The sequence below is a fragment of the Sus scrofa genome, chromosome 9 (genome assembly GCF_054392235.1).
Source record: "Sus scrofa isolate SSC_HxYL_T2T_F1_AM1 chromosome 9, Sscrofa_HxYL_maternal_Yorkshire_Landrace_v2.0, whole genome shotgun sequence".
In the NCBI taxonomy this organism is placed as follows: Eukaryota; Metazoa; Chordata; class Mammalia; order Artiodactyla; family Suidae; genus Sus; species Sus scrofa.
In genome coordinates, this window is record NC_139391.1 from 80310369 (window position 1) to 80335857 (window position 25489).

General features: G+C 40.3%; 1 protein-coding gene across 7 annotated transcripts in view; it reads left to right on the forward strand.

Annotated features, from left to right (window-relative positions):
* The window catches only part of DYNC1I1 (dynein cytoplasmic 1 intermediate chain 1), a 345751-nt gene that overhangs the window by 217256 nt on the left and 103006 nt on the right, over window positions 1–25489 (forward strand). For all 7 annotated transcript variants that reach the window (XM_021102404.2, XM_021102408.2, XM_021102406.2 and 4 more), the window contains 3 exons: window positions 2660–2822; window positions 5292–5391; window positions 14806–14931. In XM_021102404.2, coding sequence (XP_020958063.1) covers window positions 2660–2822; window positions 5292–5391; window positions 14806–14931 — 389 coding nt within the window. The remainder of the gene's footprint in view (window positions 1–2659; window positions 2823–5291; window positions 5392–14805; window positions 14932–25489) is intronic.

A 25489-nucleotide genomic window follows, 5' to 3' on the forward strand; every position in this document is an offset into this window, starting at 1 on the left:
AATAGCTATGGCTCTATTTAACTCCCAAGTTAAATATTGTTTATGACCTTAAAAAAATATTCGTCTGCACATGCATCTTATTATTTTATGCTAACACTTCATGTCATTTGATCCCTGTTAAACATCAAAGCTTAATATAAACTATGTCCTTTGTCTTGCTTCAGTAGCAATTTAATTTCAAGCCAAATATTGTATCGCCAAATATAGTATCTGGAGAGGATACTGCTTCACTTACCTGAACTTGGCCTCTCTGTGTACACTTTGATCAGCCATTTATGTTTCTCTCAGAGAAGAGGTTGCATGTCTTGAAAGCTGAGATCAAAATGACAAAGCTACAGTGAAGAAAAAAATTACAGAAAATTACATGGATACTATTTTTTATTCAAGGTGATGGATCTGTAAGGAAAGATACGGGTGAAAGAGAAGCAGTTCAAAAAGATAAGCAGAGAATAGATGTTTTTAAAATATCATAAAAAAGGAATAAAGGGGAAAAATTCCTATTTCTCTGCTTAATTTCAAGTGTGTCCAGGTCATCCGTCAGCAGTGACTAAGGGGAACGAAGCTTTTAAAATAAGACCTTCTTCTTAGCCCTGTAGCATCCTTGTCTAATGAAGTTTGTTTATTTATGTAACAGTACTGACCAAAACAAGATGAGCCTAGTGTTTTCCCCTTCCCTACTTACATTTAGTGGTTTCACTATTTTCTAGAAATTACGTAAAGGCGAAGAAATTCAAATGCCTCATTTATGGATGTTTCAGAAATCTGACAAATTATACATACTTGCTAATTATTGAATACTTAACTATTTGCCAGTATATTTATTTTTAACCCTTAAACTAGACTTAAACTTCAGGTATCATTACCTCATTTTATAGATAACACTGTTGCTTAGAAAGCTTTCGTTGATTCCAGAATCCAAGCCAGCAAATGGCAGAGTAACTCTTGGACTCCAGGTTAGTTTTGTAGAGCTCTTGTTACTTACGGTTTGCACGTTGTCCATGTCACTATTTCTGAAGCTTGTGTCTGTGCAGCATTGCTCAACAGATATTGATGGAATTTCTTAGAAGATCCCAGTACACACTGGGATGTTTAGGGCTCTAGAGACTTCAGCAGCAAAGAGATTTTCCTAGCTTATTAAGAGCTGCTAGGAACACCAGGGTGAACTGCATTTGGAGATGATCTCGTGCTCTAGGTGATGCATCATGTTTCTGTTATAACATTCCCTGGAGAGCATTTTGAAAGGTGTGACCCCACTGCAGCATAAACTTTCTAGTTTCTTGTACAAATACAGATTCTGGAGTCTCTAGAACCCCTGCATCTCGGTCTGGGGCAGGGAAGGGGAGAGACATTCTAAACATGAAAAGCTTGAGATCCACTTCCATGGCTCTGCCAGAGGGCTTCTTGGCAGTTCAGATTTTTCAGGATAATGGCTTCAGGAGACTATTAATCAAATGAAATAAAATTTCTATAAAACATTATGCTACAGGTGGCTGCACCTAGAGAATTCCTCTGACCATGTGACCAGGTAGGAATCAGTTCTTGTTAAGGGGATGGCTGTGGAAGTGTTTGGGAAAGCCCCTGCATGATTCATTCCACCAGAGATCCCTATGGTTTTAATTCACTACCTTTCTGTGTAGCTTAAACTTCAGGAGCTTCTGGTCCTACTAGGAGAGTAATCAATCAAACGTTTATTGAAGTCTCTCTGCAGGAGAGTTGAACTGGGGTAACTGAAGAAGTACAAAGGTTTAGCTGACAGTTTCTGCCCTTAGGGGTTTCTCACTCTGGGGGAGTTCCTAATCCTTTCTCTCTAGTTTTATGTAAACCCTGCTACTGAAGGAACAGTTTACGTAACCTCATCGTGACTCTGAGGTGAGCTGACTTTCAGACACTATGACATACTGCTAATTATTTAATCTCTCTGTGCTTCATGGAGTATCTTCAAATTTAGTTTTATGAAATTAATCATGCTAGAAAAGTAAGGCATCAAAACAATTGTGAAGAGTCTTATAGAAGTGTTTATTTTTTCCATGTTTTTGTTTCATAGCAGCAGATATCATGGGTAAAGGTGGGTTTGCAAAGAAACATTTCAGTTTTTGAGGGGAACCTGTATAACAATCAATTAGCCTTATCAACTATCTAAAATAAAATGAATTTATCCAGTAGAAGGTGCTGTCTGGATTGTATTATAGATAGGTCTTAATTATTTAGTATGTGCATCTCTATAATGGTTTTACAATCTAATATACATGGTTTTATAGATTTCTCTATTGTGTACTATTTGAACTGTTTTTCCAGTTCACTTCTGAAGAAAATAACATTCAAAACTGATTGTTAAAACACACCAATCTATTTTCATTTGTAATCTCTCCAGCTCTTTAAAATAGTAATTAGTCCAGATATAAAATCTTTTTGTAAAATCAGGAATGAAGACGTCTGCAAAAACCTTTGGTGTGACTTTAAGAGTAATTTAAAATCAGTATTAACAATGTTTTATTTCACTGTGTTTTCTTCACTCTTTTGATAAGCAGTTTCTTTCAAAAGTTGGATTCCTCTTGAAATGTTTTAATTCCAAGAGTTAAATTGAATCTAAATGTTTAAATTAAAATGTAATTTCATGTTTTTTTTTTTTCTTTTCCATCAATCTCTTTTACATAAAAAGCCCCTCCAAGGGAGCTGACAGAAGAGGAAAAACAGCAGATCCTTCATTCAGAGGAATTTCTCATTTTTTTTGATCGGACAATACGGGTAATTGAAAGAGCACTGGCCGAAGACTCTGATATCTTCTTTGACTATAGCGGTCGAGAGTTAGAGGAGAAAGATGGGTTAGTTTCTTGTGTGTATTTTAAAAAATTCCCTGATAAGTTATCTGTTGACTTTAAATTCATTTATATGTTTACTAGGCAAGTCTCAAGCCTAACAAATCAGAGGAGGATGAAATTCCAGAGCTGATCTCGCTGAACAGCTTTGACTAAGGGCTTTGGTTATGACTTCTGGCTTAGAGTTTCCCTGTAATTATCATGTACTTCTGTGAAATGCTTTTGAACTTGATATCTGGGGAACCGTCCAGGTGACAGAGCCTGGCAGAGTCAGGTACCTTGTTCTCTGAGGAAACATAAGCAGCAAAAGGAGATTTCTCTTATATCCAGTAGATCTATTTTTGATGTCTAGGTAAATAGGAAGCCGAGGAAAATAAACATGAGCTATAGGAAACCTTACAACATGATGTGGGAGACAGCAAAGAGAGACTGGAAACTTTTTCCTCTTTTTATCGTGAGACTGTGTATATAGGCCTTTTAGGAAACATATGCACAGTGATATATTTACAGATTAGAAAACTAATCAATAAGAGTAAATGGTCCCAAATGACTTTGTCTGTGACTGCAACATGTATTCTATAAGGCAGGGCTGTCAACCAGCTTCATAGGGGTAATAGCAGGCGCTTTATGAGCTTTGTAGGAGATAACGGCTTTCTTTTGGCCAAGAACAGTATGAGAAGATGAAATCACCTGCCTTTTTCACCAGGCCTGACATTTTCCTACTTCTAAAATCCAAATATATTGTCAAAGGATAACATATCATTTTTGAGGATGCTCAAAGGAATGCAGCAGAGGCTCCAAGAAAATTTCAAAAGGGAGTTATGACAATGTTCTGAACAGGTGACAGCATTGTTAGACTACATCGAAGAGGCAACAGTTTTTGACTATACCTGTCATGAGATGTTTGTTTCTTTTTAAAAATCCATTACTCTTAGCCTCAGTTAATTTTCTGAGTCCTTCCCTCTGGTTACCTGGCCCAGTATTGTCCTGGGTTCCTGGCAGATAGTTGAGTGCGTGTACCTCTTGCCTGAGTTTGTAGTGATGGAGCTGAGGAAGGGTCAGTAAATGGTCTGAAGTCGAGTTCCCTGTACAAGAGTTGTACAGGACAAGCAATGCAGGAGACAAGGCAATACAATATAGCAGATAAGCAGAAGAAATGTTAAGTGTGGAGCAATTCATGAACCGAAGCCTCAGAATTATAGGCAGCTTTTTATGCAGGTCCCATAGCTGCTGGCACAGGACAGGCGTACCTCATTTTAAACACTCAGTCTTGTGGAGCAAATAAATGACCAGTGCAGAGTTCTTCAGAGGAGGTTTTGTGGCCAGTTGAATATCAGCCAACCAAACACTGGCCAAATTATAATCTTCCTCAACCCGGATGATATTTTGGTCTGTGTTAAGTGTCTAAGGCATCTAGTGAATCCCTTGATCCCCAGCAGGACTGTCTCATGGTAGAGCTTTTCACTTCCTATTGAGTAAGGAGGCAGTAAATCAGAAATTTCAGGTAAATAGAAACATCCATGTCATCTCTGGTCCAAGGCCAGGTAAATGTGTATTGACATCAAAGATTCTCCAAGTGTGCTGTGCTCCCCTGGTAGCTGGGAGAGTTATTGTAAATTCTGTGTCAAGGTAGAACTTATTAGAGGGAGGAGAATGCTTCAGAATTGGTCAAGGTGGGAACCTGAAACAAATTTGAGATTTCATACCAGGCTCGGAACAACACAGGGAAACCCTTTCTGGCCAGGTTAGAGAGGACTTTGCATAAAGGAGACTATCTTGGAATTCCTGTTGTACTGCAGAGGAAACGAATCTGACTAGGAACCATGAGGTTGCAGATTTGATCCCTGGCCTGGCTCAGTGGGTTAAGGATCCGGCATTGCCGTGAGCTGTGGTGTAGGTTGCAGGTGTGGCTTGGATCCCATGTTGCTGTGGCTGTGGCTGTGGCCGGCAGCTGTAACTCCAATTTGACCCCTAGCCTGGGAACCTCCATATGCCGTGGGTGCAGCCCTAAAGAGAAAAAAAAAAAAAAGAGAGAGAGAGACCATCTTTATTTCATTTATAATCAGGGTTTGCTGTCTAAATTGATACTTTGGGGAGTTTCCGTTGTGGCATAGCGGTAATGAACCCAACTAGTATCCATGAGGATGCAGGTTCAATCCCTGGCCTCGCTCAGTGGGTTATGGATTCAGCATTGCCATGAGCTGTGGTGTAGGTTGCAGACGAGGCTCGGATCCCACTTTGCTGTGACTATAGCACAAGCCGGCAGCTACAGCTCTGATTCGACCCCTAGCCTGGGAATCTCCATATGCTGTGGGTGCAGCCCTAAAAAAAAAAAGACCAAAAAAAAATTGATTCTTTGGCATTAAAAAGTATTGTGTTCCATGCTCTTGCCATTTCATTCTTTCAGTATGAGCAATAGTGATAAAGCCCCATTTTGAAGCATTATATCTGTCTTTGATGTTTAAACCCTCCTAGGGATGTCCAGGCTGGAGCCAACCTTTCTTTCAATCGTCAATTCTATGATGAGCATTGGTCCAAGCATCGAGTAGTCACTTGTATGGACTGGTCTCTCCAGGTAAGAATTGTTGCTGGTATGGGCCAAACTAGACTTTTGTTCTCAGGGTTTTTTGTATTTAAAAAAAAAAAGAAAGTAAAGAGAATTGTTCCTCTACTTTGGGTATGTCCACTAACCTACAATTTTCTTCTATGCCTTTTGGTTTTCTTTCTCACTTTACTGAAGTTTCAATTTAAATTGTGCACGCTACTATTCATATACATTGAATACTTACTGTGTGCTAGGTACCAGACCAGGAGCTAAGCCACTCTGTCCATGCAACTGCTCTCACTAAGGTCAATAGTGATTTCCTACCCTTGTGGTCCTCGAGGTCATGCCCTCAACCTCTACTCTTCTGGACATGCTCTCCCTGGGAGATTTCTTCCACTGCCATGGATTCAGCTATCACATGGGCACCATGTTTCTATGCTCCAGCCAACCTCCTTCCTAAATTCCACTTTGTATGCCTGACAGATCCATTCAGGTGTCCCAGAAAATCTCAAATGAATCACTAACTCATTATTTCCACATAGCCAAAATCCCTTTTTGCCTACAACATTCAGTGTTAAAGCCATCATACTATACCCAAAGTCCTAGAGAAAATTTCATCATTAACAGTAGAAACTTCTTCTTTCTTATCTCCCCGACCCAGTCTGTCTCTGAGATTGTCCATTTCTCTACTCGTATATTAATCTTACACCTCTGGTCTTTCTACATCTGAACTTGTCCGCCTATAGTTCCCGTCTAGACATCTAGCCAAATAATCTTTCTAAAATGCAAATCTGATCCTTTGATTCTCTGGATTAAACTTCCCTGTTGCCTATAAGAAAAAAAGTCTAAACTTCCTGGTATAGCATTCATAATGAAAGCAGGCAGATTTACAAATGCCAGTTGGCTGAATGGCCAGTCCAATCAGTGTATGATTTACCCAGTATTGAGCAGTTAAAGAATGTTCATGAAGGCACATGGCTTAGTTGTGGGGAGGCCAGAATTTGAATGCAGGTGGTCTGACTCCTGAGCCCCTCCTCTAATGATGATGTACACAACAGCAATGAGGGAAATAGGAATGATTAGTCCTGGGCATTTATATATATAGCACAGCTTCTGTTTTCTTGTAGTCTCTGCTTTTAGTGGGAATAATAACCATGGCTAGCTTTTGGTTTGTTCGTTTCTTTCTTATTTTTTTAATTTTAAATGATTTTTATTTTTCCATTATAGTTGGTGTACAGTGTTCTGTCAATTTTCTGCTGTATAGCAAAGTGACCCAGTCACACATACATATATACATTCTTTTTCTCATACTATCCTCCATCATGCTCCATCATAAGTGATTAGATATAGTTCCCAGTGCTGTACAGCAGGATCTCATCGCTTATACACTCCAAATGCAATAGTTTGCATCTATTACCCCAGATTCCCAGTCCATCCCACTCCCTCCCCCTCCCCCTTGGCAACCACAAGTCTATTCTCCAAGTCTATGAGTTTCTTTTCTGTGGAAAGGTTTATTTGTGCCATGTATTAGATTCCAGATATAAGTGATACTGTATGGTATCTGTCTTTCTCTTTCTGACTTACCTCACTTAGTATGAGAGTCCCTGGTTCCATCCATGTTGCTGCAAATGGCATTATTTTGTTCTTTGTTATGGGTGAGGAGCATTCCATTGTGTATATATACCACATCTTCTTAATCCATTCATCTTTCGATGGACATTTAGGCTGTTTCCATGTCTTGGCTATTGTGAATAGTGCTGCAATGAACACACGGGTGCATGTGTCTTTTTCAAGGAAAGTTTTGTCCAGATATATGCCCAAAAGTGGGATATTGCTGGCTCATATGGTCGTTCTATATTTAGTTTTCTGAGGTATCTCCATACTGTTTTCCATAATGGTTATACCAATTTACATTCCCACCAACAGTGTAGGAGGGTACCCTTTTATCCACACCCTCTCCAGCATTTGTTATTTGTGGACTTATTAATGACGGCCATTCTGACTGGTGTGAGGTGGTATCTTATAGTACTTTTGACTTGCATTGCTTTAATTATGAGTGATGTTGAGCATTTTTCCATGTGCTTGTTGGCCATCTGTACATTTTCTTTGGAAAAATGTCTATTCAGGTCTTCTGCCCACATTTCCATTGGGTCGTTGGCTTTTTTGCTGTCAAAGTTGTTTGTATATTTTAGAGATTAAGTCCTTGTCAGTCACATTGTTTTAAACTATTTTCTCCCATTCTTTAGGTTGTCTTTTATTTTTTTTTTATGGTTTCTTTTGCTGTGCAAAAGTTTGTCAGTTTGATTAGGTCCCATTGGTTTATTTTTGCTTTAATTTCTGTTGCCTTGGGAGACTGACCTGAGAAAACATTTGTAAGGTTGATGTCAGAGAATGTTTTGCCTATGTTCTCTTTTGCAGTTTGATGGTGTCTTGTCTTGTGTTTAAATCTTTAAGCCATTTTGAGTTTATTTTTGTGCATGGTTTGGGGGTATGTTCCAGTTTCACTGATTTACATGTGGCTGTCCAGTTTTCCCAGCACCACTTGCTGAAAAGACTTTTTCCCAATTTATATTCTTGCCTCCTTTGTCAAAGATTAATTGACCATAGGTATCTGGATGGCTAACTTTTAATTTGTGTTTCTAATATGCCGAGCACTATGCCAACTGCTCTGAAGGCATAATCTTATTTTACCCTCATAACATCAAGTGAGGCAGCCACAGTTACTGTTTTCATTTTAGAGCTCAAAAAAATTGAGGCTCAGAGAAGCTGAGTAAATGATTAAAAATCACTCAGCTAGGCTGTGGTAGTAGAGCAGGGATTTGGACCAGGTCTTTGAGCGCTTTAAGGCAAATGCTTTTTACCTGTGCCTCCCACAAAGGGCTTATGAATTGGGAACTGAATGAGCTTCCAAGTGCTGACTGACTTTGGGCCAGTAGCATGTGCTTTCAGAATTCAGTGGCAGTTGGGATCTGTGTCTGGTTGGACAGGACATTTTGGAAGATGAGGGATTTAGACAAATGGAGGGGAAAAGCATGTGTTCCAGACAGAGCAGTAAAGCAAATAATGTGAAGAGCCCCGTTGAACCCTGCAGGAGAACAGGAGCACTGAAGAGAAGTATAATCCCCCACAACCAGATTGTCAACAGCCACAAAGTGGGCGAGTGTTATGTCCTCTTGAATCTCCTTTTACATCCAAACAAGAGAGCACGCAGTGCATGGGTGCAGAGCTAATACAAGCAGAGTTTACCCATCCACTTCCGCCAGCATGTGGGTGGTCTGTGAGCGTGCTTGGGTGTGTGCACAGAAATCAGATCCAAGGCTGAGGAAACACTTAGCTCGGCTTGTTCACTTGTTCAGAGACTGGAAATTACACAGGAACCTTATCTGACACATTCTTTTAAGACAGCTTTTACTGAGTTCCCCGGGTCCCTGATAATGCTCCCAGAGGAGGCTGCAGGGCCTCCATCAGTGGGGCTGCTGCTTGCCTGGCCTCAGCGTGTGGTGGGCCCTATTGCCTATGGATAGATTTGTTTCCACCCAGGATCTTCTGTGTTGTTTTTGTTGTAGGAAGTGCAACTGGAAAGGGAGAGACTGCATTTATTTTTCCTCCTTTTTGTGTAACCTGCCATCTATACTGTGGGGAAGAGGTTTGTAATTCTGAAATGTGTATTTTATGTGGAGCATGAGAAAAAGGAATTACAAGAGGTTTGTAATTCTGAAACGTGTATTTTATATGGAGCATGAGAAAAAGGAATTGTGGCCCAGCGGAGACAAATTCAACTAGTATCCATGAGGATGCAGATTCCATCCCTGGTCTTGTTCAGTGGGTCTGGGATCTGGTGTTGCCCTGAGCTGTGGTGTAGGTCACAGACGCGGCTTGGATCTCGTGTTGCTGTGGCTGTGATGTAGGCTGGCAGCTGTAGCTCTGATTCGACTACTAGCCTGGGAATTTCCATATGCTCTGGGTGCAGCCCTAAAAAGCAAAAAAAAAAAAAAAAAAAAGAAAAGAAAAAAAGAAAAGAAAAGAAAAAGGAATTGGAACCCTTAGTTCCTAGATTATAACAATTTTGTGAGGTTCAAAGGACCAGGACCAGGTTTACCTGTTTATGGAATGAAGAGACTTTCTGAGTGAATGAGTGAATCAAGATACAATCTGATGATATTAAGAAAGAAAAAAAAGGTAGAGACAGTGTCTCACTGTTTAGTAGAGGCATGTGTGCTTAGGATGATAGTGAGTGAAACAGAATGTAATTAGGGGAGGAGGAAGAAACTGTAAGATTTCTGCATAGCTTTGCTTTGATCTCCTGGGTTTCTTAAACAAGAAGACTTTAACTTTATGATATTTGCAAAATATCCACCAAACATTATTCCCTGTAAGACAGCTGGGCACTTGGGGAAGTATATCAGCTTTGCTACTCATTGACTGTTGTTTAGCACAGGAGATCAATAATATTATCCACACACCGTGTGACACATGGGGTGGATGGATACAAAACAAGGGTTACGATCTTACTCCCACCATATATATTCCTCTCATATGTAAAATTACATCGCCCAGCCTTGGAGTCAGGCAAGATACAAACCCAAGTAGTCTTTAATAGCTGATTTAATTGCCAAACCCAATCAAATGTACCATAGCAAAAAGACTCCCACTCTCACCAAATCAAATTCATTTACATATGGACTTGACACCTACTCTGTCATGCCCTCTACCTTTTGCATACATTAGGAAGCTTCCTCACTGGTCTCCCTACCTCAATTCTCCATACTGTTGTGTCCTTATAAGTACTTTTTCCAGTTTAATATTTGTAAAGATGACTCACTTCCTCTCAGTGTCACCTTGGGCAAGTTGCCTGACTTCTCTTGGCTTTAGTTTCCTCATTCATAAAACGATAATCATACCTAGCTCACATGCTTATTGTATTAAATATGTTACTGTATTTAAAACACTTAAAATTTCAAAAGTGTCTGGTCTATAAAAAGTACTCAGTGAAAGTGCAATAGTAGTGAAAGTAGTAGTAGCTGTAACATCAGTGGTTGTAGAGAAGGACTCCTGCTGTCCCCAGAAGTAAAGTCTATCATCATTAACCTGTACTCCGTGATATCTGTGAGGATGCCCTGAGGAATCTCCAGCCCTTTCTTCATTTTCATCCCTTCACATAACCTGCCTCCCAGCCCTGTGCTCTAATATGTTGTCTCCTGTGAATGTGTTCTCCACTGCATTAGTTAAGAAGACTTGACCCCTGGCTACCTTAAGCAAGAAGGGAAATTTATTCAAAAGCCACTAAGGTACTCAGTGAATCCCTGGAAACAATGAAGAACTGAATCTGGGCAGCTTTAGAGGCTTTGCCAATAGGATGCTGTCATATGCTGACTCATTTGCCAGTCCCTGGGTTCTGTGTCTCAGTTCAAAATTTACCATAGCCAAGTGAGAGAATGCGATTGGCCCACCCGTATCAAGTATCAACCCTGCAATGAATTAATTAGCCCTGGGAAGTCAGACCACCTGTGCTGACATAACCTCCAAAGGTTGGGACAATCTCTGTGAACCAGGCAAATATCCAAGAGGAATCTGCATCACCATCTGTACCCTTGTCTACGCTCTCCTCTCTCTTTTCTCCTAATAACCTATTTGGCAGGGCCCAGTGGAGTCTCTTGATCTTCTCAGAAGTCCTTTCCAGGAGTTCCCATCGTGTCTTAGTGAAAACAAATCTGACTAGCATCCATGAGGACTCAAGTTTGATCCCTGGCCTTGCTCAGTGGGTTAAGGATCCAGTGTTGCCGTGAGCTGTGGTGAAGATCACAGATGTGGCTTGGATCCCATGTTACTGTGACTGTGGTATAGGCTGGCAGCTGCACCTCTGATTGATCCCTAGCCTGGGAACCTCCATATGCCGCCACTGTGGCCCTAAAAAAAAAAAAGGAAAAAGTCCTTTCCAGTGTCTCTCTCTCTCTGCCACATCCCATTCCAACAAAAGTGGTTCTTTTCGCTTCTGTTCTTTGATAGAACTTCATTTATATCTCCATCCTTGCACATATCATGCTTTTATATTTGGGTTGTAGTTATTCATACATATGTCTCACCTCCCTCTACTTAATAGTGAGTTTCTATAAAGCAAAGCATGTTATTGTTGATATGCTTGTCCCACGCTTTACCCAACACCAGTGCCCTATGTATGCAGAGAGGGCAGTTGCTGTGTGCCCCAGTGGGCTGGAAGGGCCGTGGTCTTTGAAACCAGACAGACTTCAAGCAGGGTCACACTTTATCATTTATTAGCAACTTAACTTGGAATAATATCCTTTCCCAGGGACCTTGGCTTCTTCATCTGTAGAGTATACTTCAGAGAATAGCAAGGACCAAATGAGTTGACATATCACCCAGCTCAATATCTGGCACACAATGGGCACTTAAAACATGTTGGTTCCTTCCTCTCCAATAAATGTCAGATTTTATTTCTTTATAAGAACAAACAGCTTGAGAGCAGACCTGGTAATTTCTGGGTAAAATTCTCCTAGGTTAAATGTTAGATAATTCAGCCCAGTGAGTAATCACAAACTTCCTAGTAGTTCCATATTCTTTTTAAAATAATAATTTTAACATTTGAAGTTTAAAGAATTGTGCAGAGATTTACGGCTTTTTATTGGAGAATAAGAAAATGTGATTAGTCATGTTCAAACAAACATACTAGAGGAGACTTTGAAATCATAGACACTTTCATGAGATAAGAGTTAATCAGTATCTTTAGGCCTTCTGATCCCAGTTACAGAAATTATACCCAGGGCATTTCACTGGTATTTTACTAAAACTCTCCTTGTTTTCTAAAGGAATTTTAAACCTAATCACTTAAAATATTTGAAAAAAAGAAAAACTGCAAGTGGGAGCCAGCGATGAGACCCAGATGTGAAGCTGTGGGATAGTCTTCTAGACACATCTGGCTGCCCACTGGCCACTATGGTAGTGGTGTTGATGTTTATAGAGTTGCCTTTTCACATGTGACATAGTTAAACTTCAGATGGAGGCTTCTGTGTTTATCTGGATGTTAGTTTCTCTGAATGGGCTTTGAATCAAAGGCCTTTCTTAATAGGCCTTTGATTCATCCAGTGAGGAGTGTTTTCTAATAAAGAATGATTACTTCCCCTGCTGGCCACATGCATGTGTGTCGTCGTAGGCTTCTACTTCCTCTGCACCAACAGGCAACTTGTAGCTCTCTGCAGCTTTCTTAAGTTGAAGGAGCTCAAAGAATGAATAATGTCACATAGAAGACCTAGGTGTCATTACTTTCAATAGACAAAAAAAGTTTATGTTCAAATTTATGAGGACACTCGTATGTTACATAAATGCAGCATAGTAAGAAAGAAAGAAAAACTTAAATTACCTGTGAGCAAAGAGTGATATGATCTGCTACAATCCCAATGCTATTTTTTAATGGGGTGACCTTATAGGAGTGAAATTTTCATGCAGTGTACTCTAGCTCATAAAGAATTCCTGTGAGATTTAGCCTCAGTTTATCTAATAACTCTCAGCACAGAGTTCATGTATGATGAGTAGGTATTTCTGCTTGCTGTAGAGTCCACTTTGTTAGTCTACTATTTGTATTTCTTTTACTCAAGTGTTTAATTGTTGGAGTTATTTGACAATAAAGGATTAAAGATAAGGTCTTTCCCTGAGCACAGGGTTGATAACATAAAAAAGAGCATCTATAATCCAGCAGATTTTGGCACAAATTTATTGTACTCCGACTCACCAGACCCTAGATTCAAAGGTCAATAAAAACAAGTCCCTACACTCAAAGAGCATACACTCTGGTAATAAACCTTGACTGAGAAAAACCATAATGCAGTTTGGCAGGCGCCTTAATAGGGGAACACACATAATGCTAAAGGAGCTGATGTGAGACAAGGAGGGGTGGTGGATGGTTAGTTAGGATTGTCTGGAGGACGTGATGCCTGCACTGAGTCTTAACAAATCAGTTAGTGATGTAACCAACACAGAACAGATGTTCCAGTGAGAGTGAGTATCACACTCAAAGGTACAGAGGTTGCACCTTCGAACCTCAGAACTACCCCAGTGAGGCTGGGTCATAGGGTGGGGTTGAAAGGACTTTATATGAGATTAAGTTGAGGAGGTAGAAGAAGATGGATCCTATATGACCTGGATTTTATGTTGAAAGTAATGATGAGCCACTAAAGTATTTTAAGCAGAGGAGTTACTTAGCCAAATGTATATTTTGTAAAGTCACATTGACAAGGGATGGAGGATGGAGTAGGGGAGGGGAGGACCTGGCAAGCCTGAAAGTGGGAAGCCATTTAAAAAGCTGTTGTCTTCATCCAGAGAAGAAATTCATTTAGGAGGCTCTAACTTTAAGGATCGAAAGAAAATGTGTTTGAAAGGTGTTGAGGAAGTAGTGAATAAAACACAGTATATGGGGATGAGAGAGAGGGAGGAGTGAAAATGAACGTGAAGTATCTGGTCTGGACAGCTGGGCAGTGTCAGTGCAGGGCAGTGGCAGGATGAAGGTTGGAAGAGGGGTTGTTGGAAGAGCAGCAGGCTTTGGTAGAAGGTAAGAAGCTTTCTCTCTCTCTCTCTCTCTCTCTCTCTCTCTCTCTCTCTCTCTCTCATTTTTTTTCTTTTTAGAGCCACACTGATGGCACATGGAAGTTCCCAGGCTAGGGGTTGAATTGGAGCTGTAGCTGCTGGCCTATGCCACAGCAGCAGCAATGCCAGATCCAAGCCACATCTTTGACCTACACCACAGCTCATGGCAATGCCAGATACTTAACCCACTGAGCGAGGCCAGGGATCAAACCCGCATCCTCATGGATACTAGTCGAGTTTGTTACCACTGAGCCATGATGGGAATTCCAAGAAGCTTGTTTTTCTATGCATTGCATCTGATGTGTCTGTGGACAACCTTGAGAAATCCCCAGTAGCTGTGAAATCCGTACTTCAGAGAGAGGTCAAGCTTAGAGATACCGATTTGATTATTGTCAGTATATTAATGCTTATGAAAGCTGTTGATGAGATCACCCAGGGAGAATGTGTAGACAGGGACAAAAAAGAGGGCAGAAAATAGCCCCCCTCGGAATAGAGGTAATAGAAGGAGAACCTGTAGGGACTAATAAGAGTGATTAGGAAGAAGATCAGGAGAGAAAGATGTAATGGAAATCAGCATAGGAGAAAAAAGGGACCCAAATATGAGATGACACAGAGGGTTAGCAGTATGCGCAGCTGTAATTACTGGTGACTATGCTAAACATACATGGAATGTTGAGGATAGAAAACAGGTTGAGTGGGTTAAGGCATTGAAGTCAGTATTAAGTATGCCACAACTTAAAAAGAAACTGCCATTTAAAGTATGTAATATGCATGTGTCTGTAGGAGTAAGAATGTTTTCTTTGTGTTGCCATCCTGGCATAATCCATCCTTGTGACCTTTCCTCTTCAGTACCCTGAGCTGATGGTTGCTTCCTACAACAACAATGAAGATGCTCCCCATGAACCAGATGGCGTGGCCTTGGTTTGGAACATGAAGTTTAAGAAAACCACACCAGAATATGTCTTCCACTGTCAGGTAGGAGTCAGCACTGTAAAAATAACTTACATGTCCTACTAGACCAAATATAGTTCATGCCGCCTTGCATCTGTCTTATGTGGAGAGAAAGAACTCAGTTTAAAAACGGAATTGTTGACAATTTTGGAAAATTCCCTCACAGTAACCTAATGTTTTGGGAAAGTGGCAATCCTCTCCAAACAGTTAGGAAGCCTGGTCAGGGACTGTGTGTCATTTTCTTTCTATTTAAAACAGCCCCCATGAGGATGAGTTTATAAAGACCTTGCACTTAGGAAGAAATCCTGGTGTACCACTTCCTCTGCTGAGCAGCAACACATGCTTGCCCACCCACGTGGACTTCCTCAGAGCAGTACCATTTTAAGTTCCCTCCTTTCTCTGAAATGCAGTTCAATGGGATTTTGCCAGTTTTCAGTTTACGGGCACCATCTTGCTATACAGATAATAATACTTTTGGTAAGCAATTTAGGGGAAAGTTATCACTATCCTTCTTGAATTGTTGAGAAATCTAAATACTCTTTGCAGTTTGCAACTAGTTTGGGATATTTTACTCCTTGGGTCTGCGGACACATTGGTCTTCTCTTCCATTCACACAATACAGGCTGAAATTATGTCACATTTGCACACACTCAGCTTGTCTCTGTTGCCACGACTTTATAGAAGCCTTGGTAGTGGCCAATACACGAACCCCTTTATCAATGCACTTCTCCTGTGATTACACACAAGAAAATGCAGACAAACATTCTAGCTCAAAGTTTCAGCTCCTCAGATATTACAGTTCAGAGATCCTAAGTGGCAGCTTGCTCTGAAAACAAATATATCAGTTGAATAGGGTGGTTAAACCTGGTAATATTTGGAAGCTTAGTGCCATTTTGTATCTAAGAGCTGAGTATCTTTTTGAACTAAAACATGTTTAGACTTAAAACATTATCAGATATAATTTGGGGAACAAGAGCTGCTGGAATAAAAGTCTCGGCATCAACCTGATTGAGTAACCTCTAACTCTGGCCATGTTTTTCTAATTTGCTATCTTAAAAACAACAAGAAGTCTAGGTCTGCCTAGTAAATAACCTTTATTTTTTGAACCTTTGAAATGAGAACATTTTTTTCTTTTTCTTTCTTTTTTAGATTATCAAATTTGTCAGTCTGATATGCACTTTCTGTAAACATAGAAGCACAAAATCCTAATTTTTTTCCATTTAAAGAGTTTTGTTGAATTACCAAGAAAATACTAAAAGGATAATGGGATAAGCAGAAGCACATTTTTGGAAAAATAGTGCCATTCAAACTATTTTGATACTGTTTAAAGCATATATTAAATTTTTAAAAATTAAAGCGGTAACATACTATATTTCAGTTGATGTATGTAACATTTATCGTAATTTAAATATTCTTATTAACTGACTATAGGTTGCCTATGACAATAACAATTTGATAGTGTGCTTAATTTTCACAACATTGCATAGTAACAAGTCAGTAGGAAGGTAGTCATGCTGAGTGAAGATGCAAGTTCCAAAAGCCTGTGGAATTAACTGGAATTTTCAGATTACCTGTTTTATCACACAATAGTTAATACCAGTATTGACTAGAAAGAACATTCCTCTCTTTCACCTCCTGTTATCTTTCGGATCATTTACTAAAGGCTTCACCAAAATGTATTTAATCTTATTTTTAGTTTCCCCCTTAAATGATCCATTATATGTGTTTTAGAAGAAGATACACTCTTGATTAAAAAAAAAAAAAAGTCGGAAGTGCTCTGAATGTCCTACCAAGAGGTGCTGACTATAATATCTCTGTATTCCCCAAATGTCTACCACGATCCTCATTTCATCTGGTGACTAGAAGCAGGTGAGCGTTCTAAACTCTACCCAGCATTCTCACTGAGGAAAAGGAGAATTCTAAACTTTAAACGTTGGGGTTGATTACGTAACATCTGCAAAAGACCATAAAGACACTGAGATTCTGAATACAAGGTAAAAGCTACTCAATTTAACCACACACGTTTAAAGATATTGGAGATCATGATTGGGCTACTCAGATGTAAATGATAAGTAGTTCATATAAATGACCTTTAATATCATGAAAGGGCCATTTAGAAAATCCTATGAAAACCTAAATTACTGAATACTGCTAGAAAACCTAGTTTCTCTTATTAAATTATTTCTCTTAAATAGATCTAACTGTAGGGGGCAAAATGTATCCCCAGCTGTGGGAAGTCAGGAAAGGAAAGAGCTTTGATCCCTCTCCAGAGAGGAAGAAATGGGAGAAGTGGGCAGAGCAAAAGTAATTATGAAGCCCTGCTGAGGACTCTTGGAGTATTAGTCAAAATTCTCAAAGAAATAGAACTAATATATACACACACACAGAGAACTAATAGGATGGATTATATATACAAAGAGATCCACACAGAGAGGAACAGAGAGAAATAGAAGGAGACAGAAAGATTTAGAATTGGTACTTCTTCAGGAAACCGTCTTTACTCTTAAGCCCTTCAACTGATTGAATAGGGCCCACCCACACTGTGCCGGATAATTTGCTTTAGTTAGTCTACTGGTTTAAATGTTAATCACATTTAAAAAATACCTTCACACCAACATTTAGACTTGTACTTGACCAAAAATTAGGTACTATAGCCCAGCCAAGTAGGCACATAAAATTAACTATCACACCTAAATTTCATCTCAGAGCAATCCAGGAAACTAATACCTTTCACAACTCCTAAAGTCCTACTAATTTCAGACCACTTCGGGCTAATAAGCGAATATACCTAGGAGTGATCAACTTTGAAATTAGTAGACATTGGATGAATGGGAGCTTTCCTAAGAGGCGAGACTAAAAAAATAATTTGAGGACACGGGAAATGTCTCTGTGACATTGAATCTACGAAAATAAAAAGATACTAATATATTGAGAATCCCCTCTTTACATCCATTGTCATAAGCTCCTGTTACCCTCCAGATGAGAAACTGTGGCTCAGAGAAGCCATGCACCTGGGCAGGTGCTTGTAAATGACAACGCCTGGTTTCTAGTCAGCTCGTTGTTGCTCCAAAGCCCTCATGCTTCAGTAGTTGGGGAATCAGCAAGGTAACACCATGCAGGTGTGTGGCGTGGAAGTGGCGGGGTAGCCCGAATAGAGAAAAAATGGAACAGATGTGTTTTTCATCTTAGCTGACCATTGCAGTCACTTGCGTGGCTTCAAGACCTACGGGTACCTGCGTTTCACCCAGAGATTCTGATTTAATTAGTCTAGGGTGCAGTCTGTTCATTTTTAAAAGCTCCCAAGTGATTTGAATATGCAATAATAGTTAAAAGCCTCTGAAATGTAGAGAAGAGGGGAACAAAGAAGAAAGGTGGTGATAGGTGATGAAACTAGTTGGCTTCTTTATTTAGAAGTGTGCCCACCATTCCCTTTTCCTCTTGGCCCAAACTAGAGTGCCATTTCCTGGCTTTATCACTCTGATACCCTCCCACCTGATCCTATTTGAGAAATTTCCTACCAACTCCCTACCCCTTCCCACTTCTCCTCCACGTGGAGGAGGTGGAGCCCTCCATGCCCCACCCCCCCGCACACTTATTTCCTGCAGCGAATACGTCACTGGCGTCTGCTTCTAGGCATGTTTAGGAGACCCAGGGTTGTTTTTCTGAGGCTGGGCTGAAGACCACATTGAACATGACACAGCGTGCTTCAGCGAGCGCTGTTTATTTTGGGATAGCGACACACCTTGCCATAGTTGATCTCCATGAAGTTTGGATAACCACCAGGTAAATATCAGTGGCAACCAAAAGAAAACATAAGTACCTTAATATTGGGTGTCCTCGAGCTTTTGGGAGACCAAAGTAGGCGAAACTCGGGCAGCCAGGGAATATGTCAATGAATTAGTGCACGGAAGTGAGTTGGAGGGAAAAGAAGGGCAGTTTGGTCACCATGCACTAAGTCTAATTACTATGGTGATAACTACATTGTCTAGACTTTACATTTTTTAAAAAAAATTTGCTATAGTTGATTTATAATGTTCTGTCAATTTCTGCTGCATAGCAAAGTGACCCAGTCATATATCCATATACATTCCTTTTTTCACATTATCTTCCATCATGTTTTATCACAAGTGACTAGATATAGTTCCCTGTGCTATTATACAACAGGATCTCATTGCTTATCCACTCCAAATGTAATAGTTCATATCTACTTACCCCAAACTCCCAGTCCCTCCACCTCCCTCTTAGCAACCACAAGTCTGCTGTTCAAGTCCTTGAGTTTGTTTCTTTTCTGTAGATAGGTTTATTTGTGCCATATATTAGATTCCAGATTATCATATGGTATCTGTCTTTCTCCTTCTGACTTTAGTATGAGCATCTCTAGTTCCATCCATGTTGCTACAAATGGCGTTATTTCGTTCTTTATGGCTGACTAGTATTCCAGTGACTTTACATTTTCACAGCTCTCTGCCTTCATGATCTCATTGCTCCTTAAAACAGGAAAGATGTTGTTGTTCTCCTTTTCCATTTGAAAGACTGCACACTTGAAGGGTCTCCTGGTGGGTGGAGGAACCAACCCTGGAAAAGGGGCTCATTCTACCACCTGCCTCACATTGTCTCCCAGGCTGTACTCTGCAGTGATGGGTCAACATGGGGCTTAATAGCAAAGGCCATGCACTTCATTCAAAGTGTATTTTTGTCAGCCTGCCACTTAGAAGACATTGGTTAGAATGTGGTCCGAGAAGTGGCTAGCCTTGCCGTCTTCCAGCTTTAATTCTGGGGGGAGTTTGGAGAGCCCACAGAATTAAATATACATGAAAAAAGCCAAAACTGCCCCTCACTGACCTCTCCCTTTGCTTTGACATCTTTTCTGACCTTTGGGAAAGCTTACTACCATGGGGCCTTTGCAAACACAATCTCACTGAAATCAGGTAGATTGAATGTGCTTCCACATTCCCCATTCTGTCAAAATTAGACAGTTTCTGTAGTAAGAGAGAGGATTGGGGGTGGGGAGGAGCTACATGTGCCTCAGGATGATAATACTTTTTATCATTTTGGAGTAATCGCATTAGCTAGCCATTTCTTGCTAATCTCAGCTGTTCATATTTTTCACAAGCGTATAGTTGCAAACAAATCAATGACTCAGAAGAGCATCGTTTCAGGCACTTAAAAACAAATGCACTAGACACCCATACAGTTCAATGTTCCTTTGCAAAGGCTGACAAGCTTTTAGCGTAATCATAAAAAGATTGCCAGAGGAAGGCTCCTTTCTCTCTTTGAGAATTGCAAGGCCAAATACCTTCTGTTTTCATGGGCAGTTTCCTGTCTTTGCTAAACTGAATTTTTAGTGTGGACTCCAGTCCTACATTTTCTATTTTGATTTCAATAAGAGCGATCTGTACTTGGAAAATATCGGTGGACTCTGCATAGAAATCAGCCGCTTGGCCCCACCACACCATCTGGCAGCTCTCCTGCCATCTTCTGTAGTGGCTTCCACACACTGTCATTACATTATGTATCTGACCACCCTGTATTGCTTACCCTGGTGTGGTCTTTCTCTTTTAAACAGAATGAATAGAATCAGAAATATATATCTTAGAACTATCTGCGTTGAGGTAAGTGGAAAAGCTATATTTAGAGGGTTGGCGTGGTTCAGAGGTTTTTATTTTTACTCCCCCCCCTGCCCCCACTGCACCCCGATTTGGTTTCTTTGTTCTTGGCATTCTCTCTCTCTCTCTCTTTTTTTTTTTTTTTTTGGTCTTTTTGGCATTCACTTTTTAAGGTTTATCTGACGATGACCTGAAACTGACATAGACCTGAAACCCTCCTGAATTCAGGGCAGAAAGCAGTATATGAAGTGGGGTTGACACTGGCTAACCTCATTTGTGTCCGTGTTTAAAATCCTCAGCTGACTTTTTCCCCATGCGTGGCTTCCCTTCTCATTAAGATTCTATAAAGGTTACAGATGGGGCTGTAGGTACAGCTTGAGCCATCCAGCATTTGGTTCTGGGTGAGGTTCCTGCCGACCTCATGACCCCTTCCCTCCCTGTGTGTGATGGGAACACTGGAGAGCTGTGGGCAGCTGGTGAGGAGAGCGGACAGGAAGGCAGGAGAGCTTCTTGAAAGACGTGCTCCAGTTTCTAGTGGAACTGTGAGGTTTATTGCAATAAACTTGATTTCTTGTCCCATCCATTGTTGACCTTCCCCAGTTCAGATTGTGGTCTGAAATCCAAACTGACAAAACAGCTACAGGGAGTTTCTGCTGTGGCGCAACAGGTGTCTCTGAAGCACTGGGACGCAGGTTCTCTCCCTGGCCCTTCACAGTGGATTAAGGATCTGGTGTTGCCTCAGCTTAGGTGTAGGTCGCAACTGCGGCTTGTATCTGATCCGTGGCTCAGGAGCTCAATATGCCACCGGGTGGCCAAAAGAGAAGAAAAAAAAAAATGTATGACAAAACAGCTATGGACACAAAATATAGAAATTAATTTAAATGGTTTTTGCAGAGTTCCAATTGTGGCTCGGCAGTAACGAACCCCACTAGTATTCATGTGAATGCTGCGGGTTCAATACCTGGGCTCGCTCAGTGAGTTAAGGATCCAGCGTTTCTGTAAGCTGTGGTGTAGGTCACAGATGCAGCTTGGATCTTGCATCGCTGTGGCTGTGGCATAGCCCAGCGGCTACCGCTCTAATTCAGTCCCTAGTCTGGGAACTTCCGTATGCCATGGGTGTGGCCCTAAAAAGCAAAAATAAATTAATAAATAAAATTTCAAAGATATTTTATGGCCAGAGAAGTGTTAGAATTTGACCTAAGAGTACTTTTTTTAATTAAAGGGAGGGTAACTTCTTTATAGCTTGATTTTAAAAATGTCATCTTCTAAGCTTTTCTCTTAGATGTGGCAAGGGGTAGTTAATCATACCCCATAGATGTCAGAAAAGAGAATAGGATGAATGAATAAAAAATTCCTTGATAACTAGAGCCACATATTCAATATGAGTTTCCAGAGTGACAAAATGAGGGGACATAATAGGTGCTTAGTAATTGAAGAACAAACTCTCTAGACAAGGACGTGCCAGTTTTCAAAGGCAGTGCCAGGTGAATGGCAGAATGGAGAAACCCAAAAGAGGAAACCTTAACCATTGTTGTATAGATGGTGATACACATTTTGAAGTATACAATTGCAGATAATTAAAGAATACATGTGACACAAAGGTAGAATTAAACCCTGACATACAAGATGCAGATTATATGAATCAGACAAGTGCTGTTTTGTGTCCCTAGGAAAAGGCATAAGGAGTTTAAATGTGCATGCTGAAATGAAATACAGACACTCAGAAATACTTCTTTTATGCCAATTGTGTATGACTGGTCCGACGATCAAGGCTTGAGCTAGACACTGATTCTTATTAAATCAAGCAGCAGGAACTTTTTTCTGTTTTGGCCCAGGAAGCTGGAAGCAGAGAGACTGCCTTGCCAGCTTTGAGTCTTTAATTTTTTTTTATTGAGGTATAGCTTATTTACAATGTTGTGCCAATTTCTGCTGTTCAGCAAAGTGACTGAGACATATATATATATATATATATATATATATGTCTGGCCTATATATATATATATATACACACACACAATTCTTTTTTTATATTCTTCTCTGTCATGTCTATCTGAGGAGATTGGATATAGTTCCCTGTACTAAACAGTAGGACCCTGTTGTTTATCCATTCTAAATGTAATAGTTGGCATCTATTAACCCCAAATTCCCAGTCCATCCCACTCCTTCCTCCCTTCCCCTTGGCAGCCACAGTCTGTTATCCATGTCTGTGAGTCTGTTTCTGTTTTGTTGATAGGTTCATTTGTGCCGTATTTTAGATTCCACAGATAAGCGATATCATATGGTATTTGTCTTTCTATTTGTGACTTAATTTCACTTAGTATGATAATCTCCGGTTGCATCCATGTTCTTGTAAATGGCATTATTTCATTCTTTTTTATTGGTGAATAGTATTCCATTGTATCACATTCCGTTGTACCTTATCTTCTTAATTCATTCATCTGTCAATGGACATTTAAGTTGTTTCCGTCTCTTGGCTATTGTGAATAGTGTTGCTGTGAACATAAGGATGAATGTATCTTTCTGAATTACAGTTGTATCCAGATATATGCCCAGCAATGGGAATGCTAGACCAAGTGGTAACTCTATCCTTAGTTTTCTGAGGAACCTCCATACTGTCTTTCCTAGTGGTTGTACCAACTTATATTCCCACCAGCAGTGTAGGAGGGTTTCCTTTTCTCCACACCCTCTCCAGCATTTTGTCATTTGTAGACTTTTAATGATAACCATTCTGGCCAGTGTGAGGTGGTACTGCATTATAGTTTTGATTTGCATTTCTCTAGTAATCAGTGATGTTAAGCATCTCTTCATTTGCCTACTAGCCATAAGTGTTTCTTCTTTGGAAAAATGTCTATTTAGATCTTCTGCCTGTTTTCCACTTCAGTTGTTTCTTTGTTGAGTTGTATGAGTTGCTTGTGTATTTTGGAGATTAAGCCCTTGTCCATTGCATTGTTTTTGCAAATATTTTCTTCCATTCTGTAGGTTGTCTTTTTTAATGGTTTCCTTTGCTGTGCAAAACTTATCAGTTTGATTAGGTCACATTTATTCTTTGTTTGTTTGTTTTTTCCTGCCTTGGGAGATTTATCTAAGAAAACATGGTACGATTCATGTCAGAGTTTTGCCTATGATCTCTTCTAGGAGTTTTATACATGGAGGCATATGGAGGTTCCCAGGCTAGGGGTCAAATTGGAGAGGTATCTGCTGGCCTATGCCACAGCCACAGCCACTCTGGATCTAAGCTGAGTCTGCAACCTACACCACAGCTCATGGCAAAACCATATCCTTAACAAGGCCAGGGATCAACCTGAATCCTCATGGATACTAGTCAGGTTTGTTAACTGCTGAACCACGATGGGAACTCCTATGACGTCTCGTGTGTTTAAGTCTTTCAGCCATTTTGAGTTTATTTTTGTGCATGGTGAGAGGGTGTGTTCTAACTTTATTGATTTGCATGCATGCAAGCCTATTTTTTTATGACTATTTTTCCAATCACATTCCTCCACAAGAACAGTTCCTGTTTCTGGCTTGTTACCTATGGTGTACAAACATGCTGATACCTTTATTGTGACTGGGTAGGAACCACACCTTGGTCTGAGATGACATTTAAGGTAGCAGCGTGAGGGGAAAGGTTCAGAATCAAAGCAGCATGCTAGAATTGGTGAGAACCCAAGGAGAATGCCGAATCAAATACCCATCAGGGAGTTCCCATCATGGCATGGTGGAAACGAATCCAACTAGGAATCATGAGGTTTTGGGTTTGATCCCTGGCCTCGCTCAGTGGGTTAAGGATCTGGCATTGCCATGAGCTGTGGTGTAGATCACAGACATGGCCCAGATCGGTCGTTGCTGTGGCCTAGGCCGGCAGCTGTAGCTCCGATTCGACCCCTAGCCAGGGAACCTCCATATGCCGCTGGTGCGGCCCTGAAAATACAAGGAAAAAAAAAAATACCCATCAAGAAAGACAGAAGTGCAGCCCTGGGGAGACTAAGAAAGAATCAGAAGCCCAGGGAATCAGAGGAAAGTTTTAGGCTCTGCTCAGAGGTGTCAGGCAGAAATGGGACTGCACTCAGATGCTGTCTGCTTCAGCACTTACTCTCAGTGCATCTTTTTTGCCTCCTATTTACTAGGCTTAATGCCACATTTGAGATATAAAGCTACATAAGCAAATGTCCAAAATGTCAAGAGTGTTGTATCATATGCAAATATTTTTCCTGTCCTATAGGTTATCTTTTTAAAAAAATGTTTTCCTTTGCTGAGCAAAAGCTTGTAAGTTTGATTAGGTCCCATTTTTTGTTTTTACTTCTGTTGCCTTGGGAGCCTGACCTAATAAAACATTTGTATGATTTATGTTGGAGAATGTTTTGGTATGATCTTTTCTAGGAGTTTTATGGTATCCTGTCTTATGATTAAGTTTTGACCAGCTTTCATTCTTTACCTGCCCTCTTTCTGGAATCTTCTGCAAAAACTAACATAAGAAGAAGCAACATTAATCATCGAGATACATCTAGAGAAATTAGATTTATCAGCAGGATTATAGCAAAGAGATTGTATCAGAGAAGATTTCTCATCTGAAAACAAGAAAGGAGCTATATACCTGGTAACAGTTGTATACCTGATAAGTGATCGACTGAGCTGTTAGAGCAGAGGATGCCATGAGAATTCACCTTTGAGCACATTGTTTTTAAATTGTTCCCTTTGTCTTGCGATGTCACAGTCCAAGTGATCAAGCTGAAATTGAATATCGTTACTGAAGCTATCTTAGATTTACTAACATTTGCTCTGTCTCCATAATGTGCACTTAGGCTGGAGGCATAGGACCCAACATTGAAAATATTATTCAGTTCCCTAGATGCCTTTCCTGCCTCTTGGCCCACCCTGGGCTAAAACCATCTGAGCTGGTCTTTCTGTAGGTATGCTTCATCAAGGAATTGCCTAGGCATTATAGGTGCCGTGCAATGAGCTCCAGATGATATCATGAA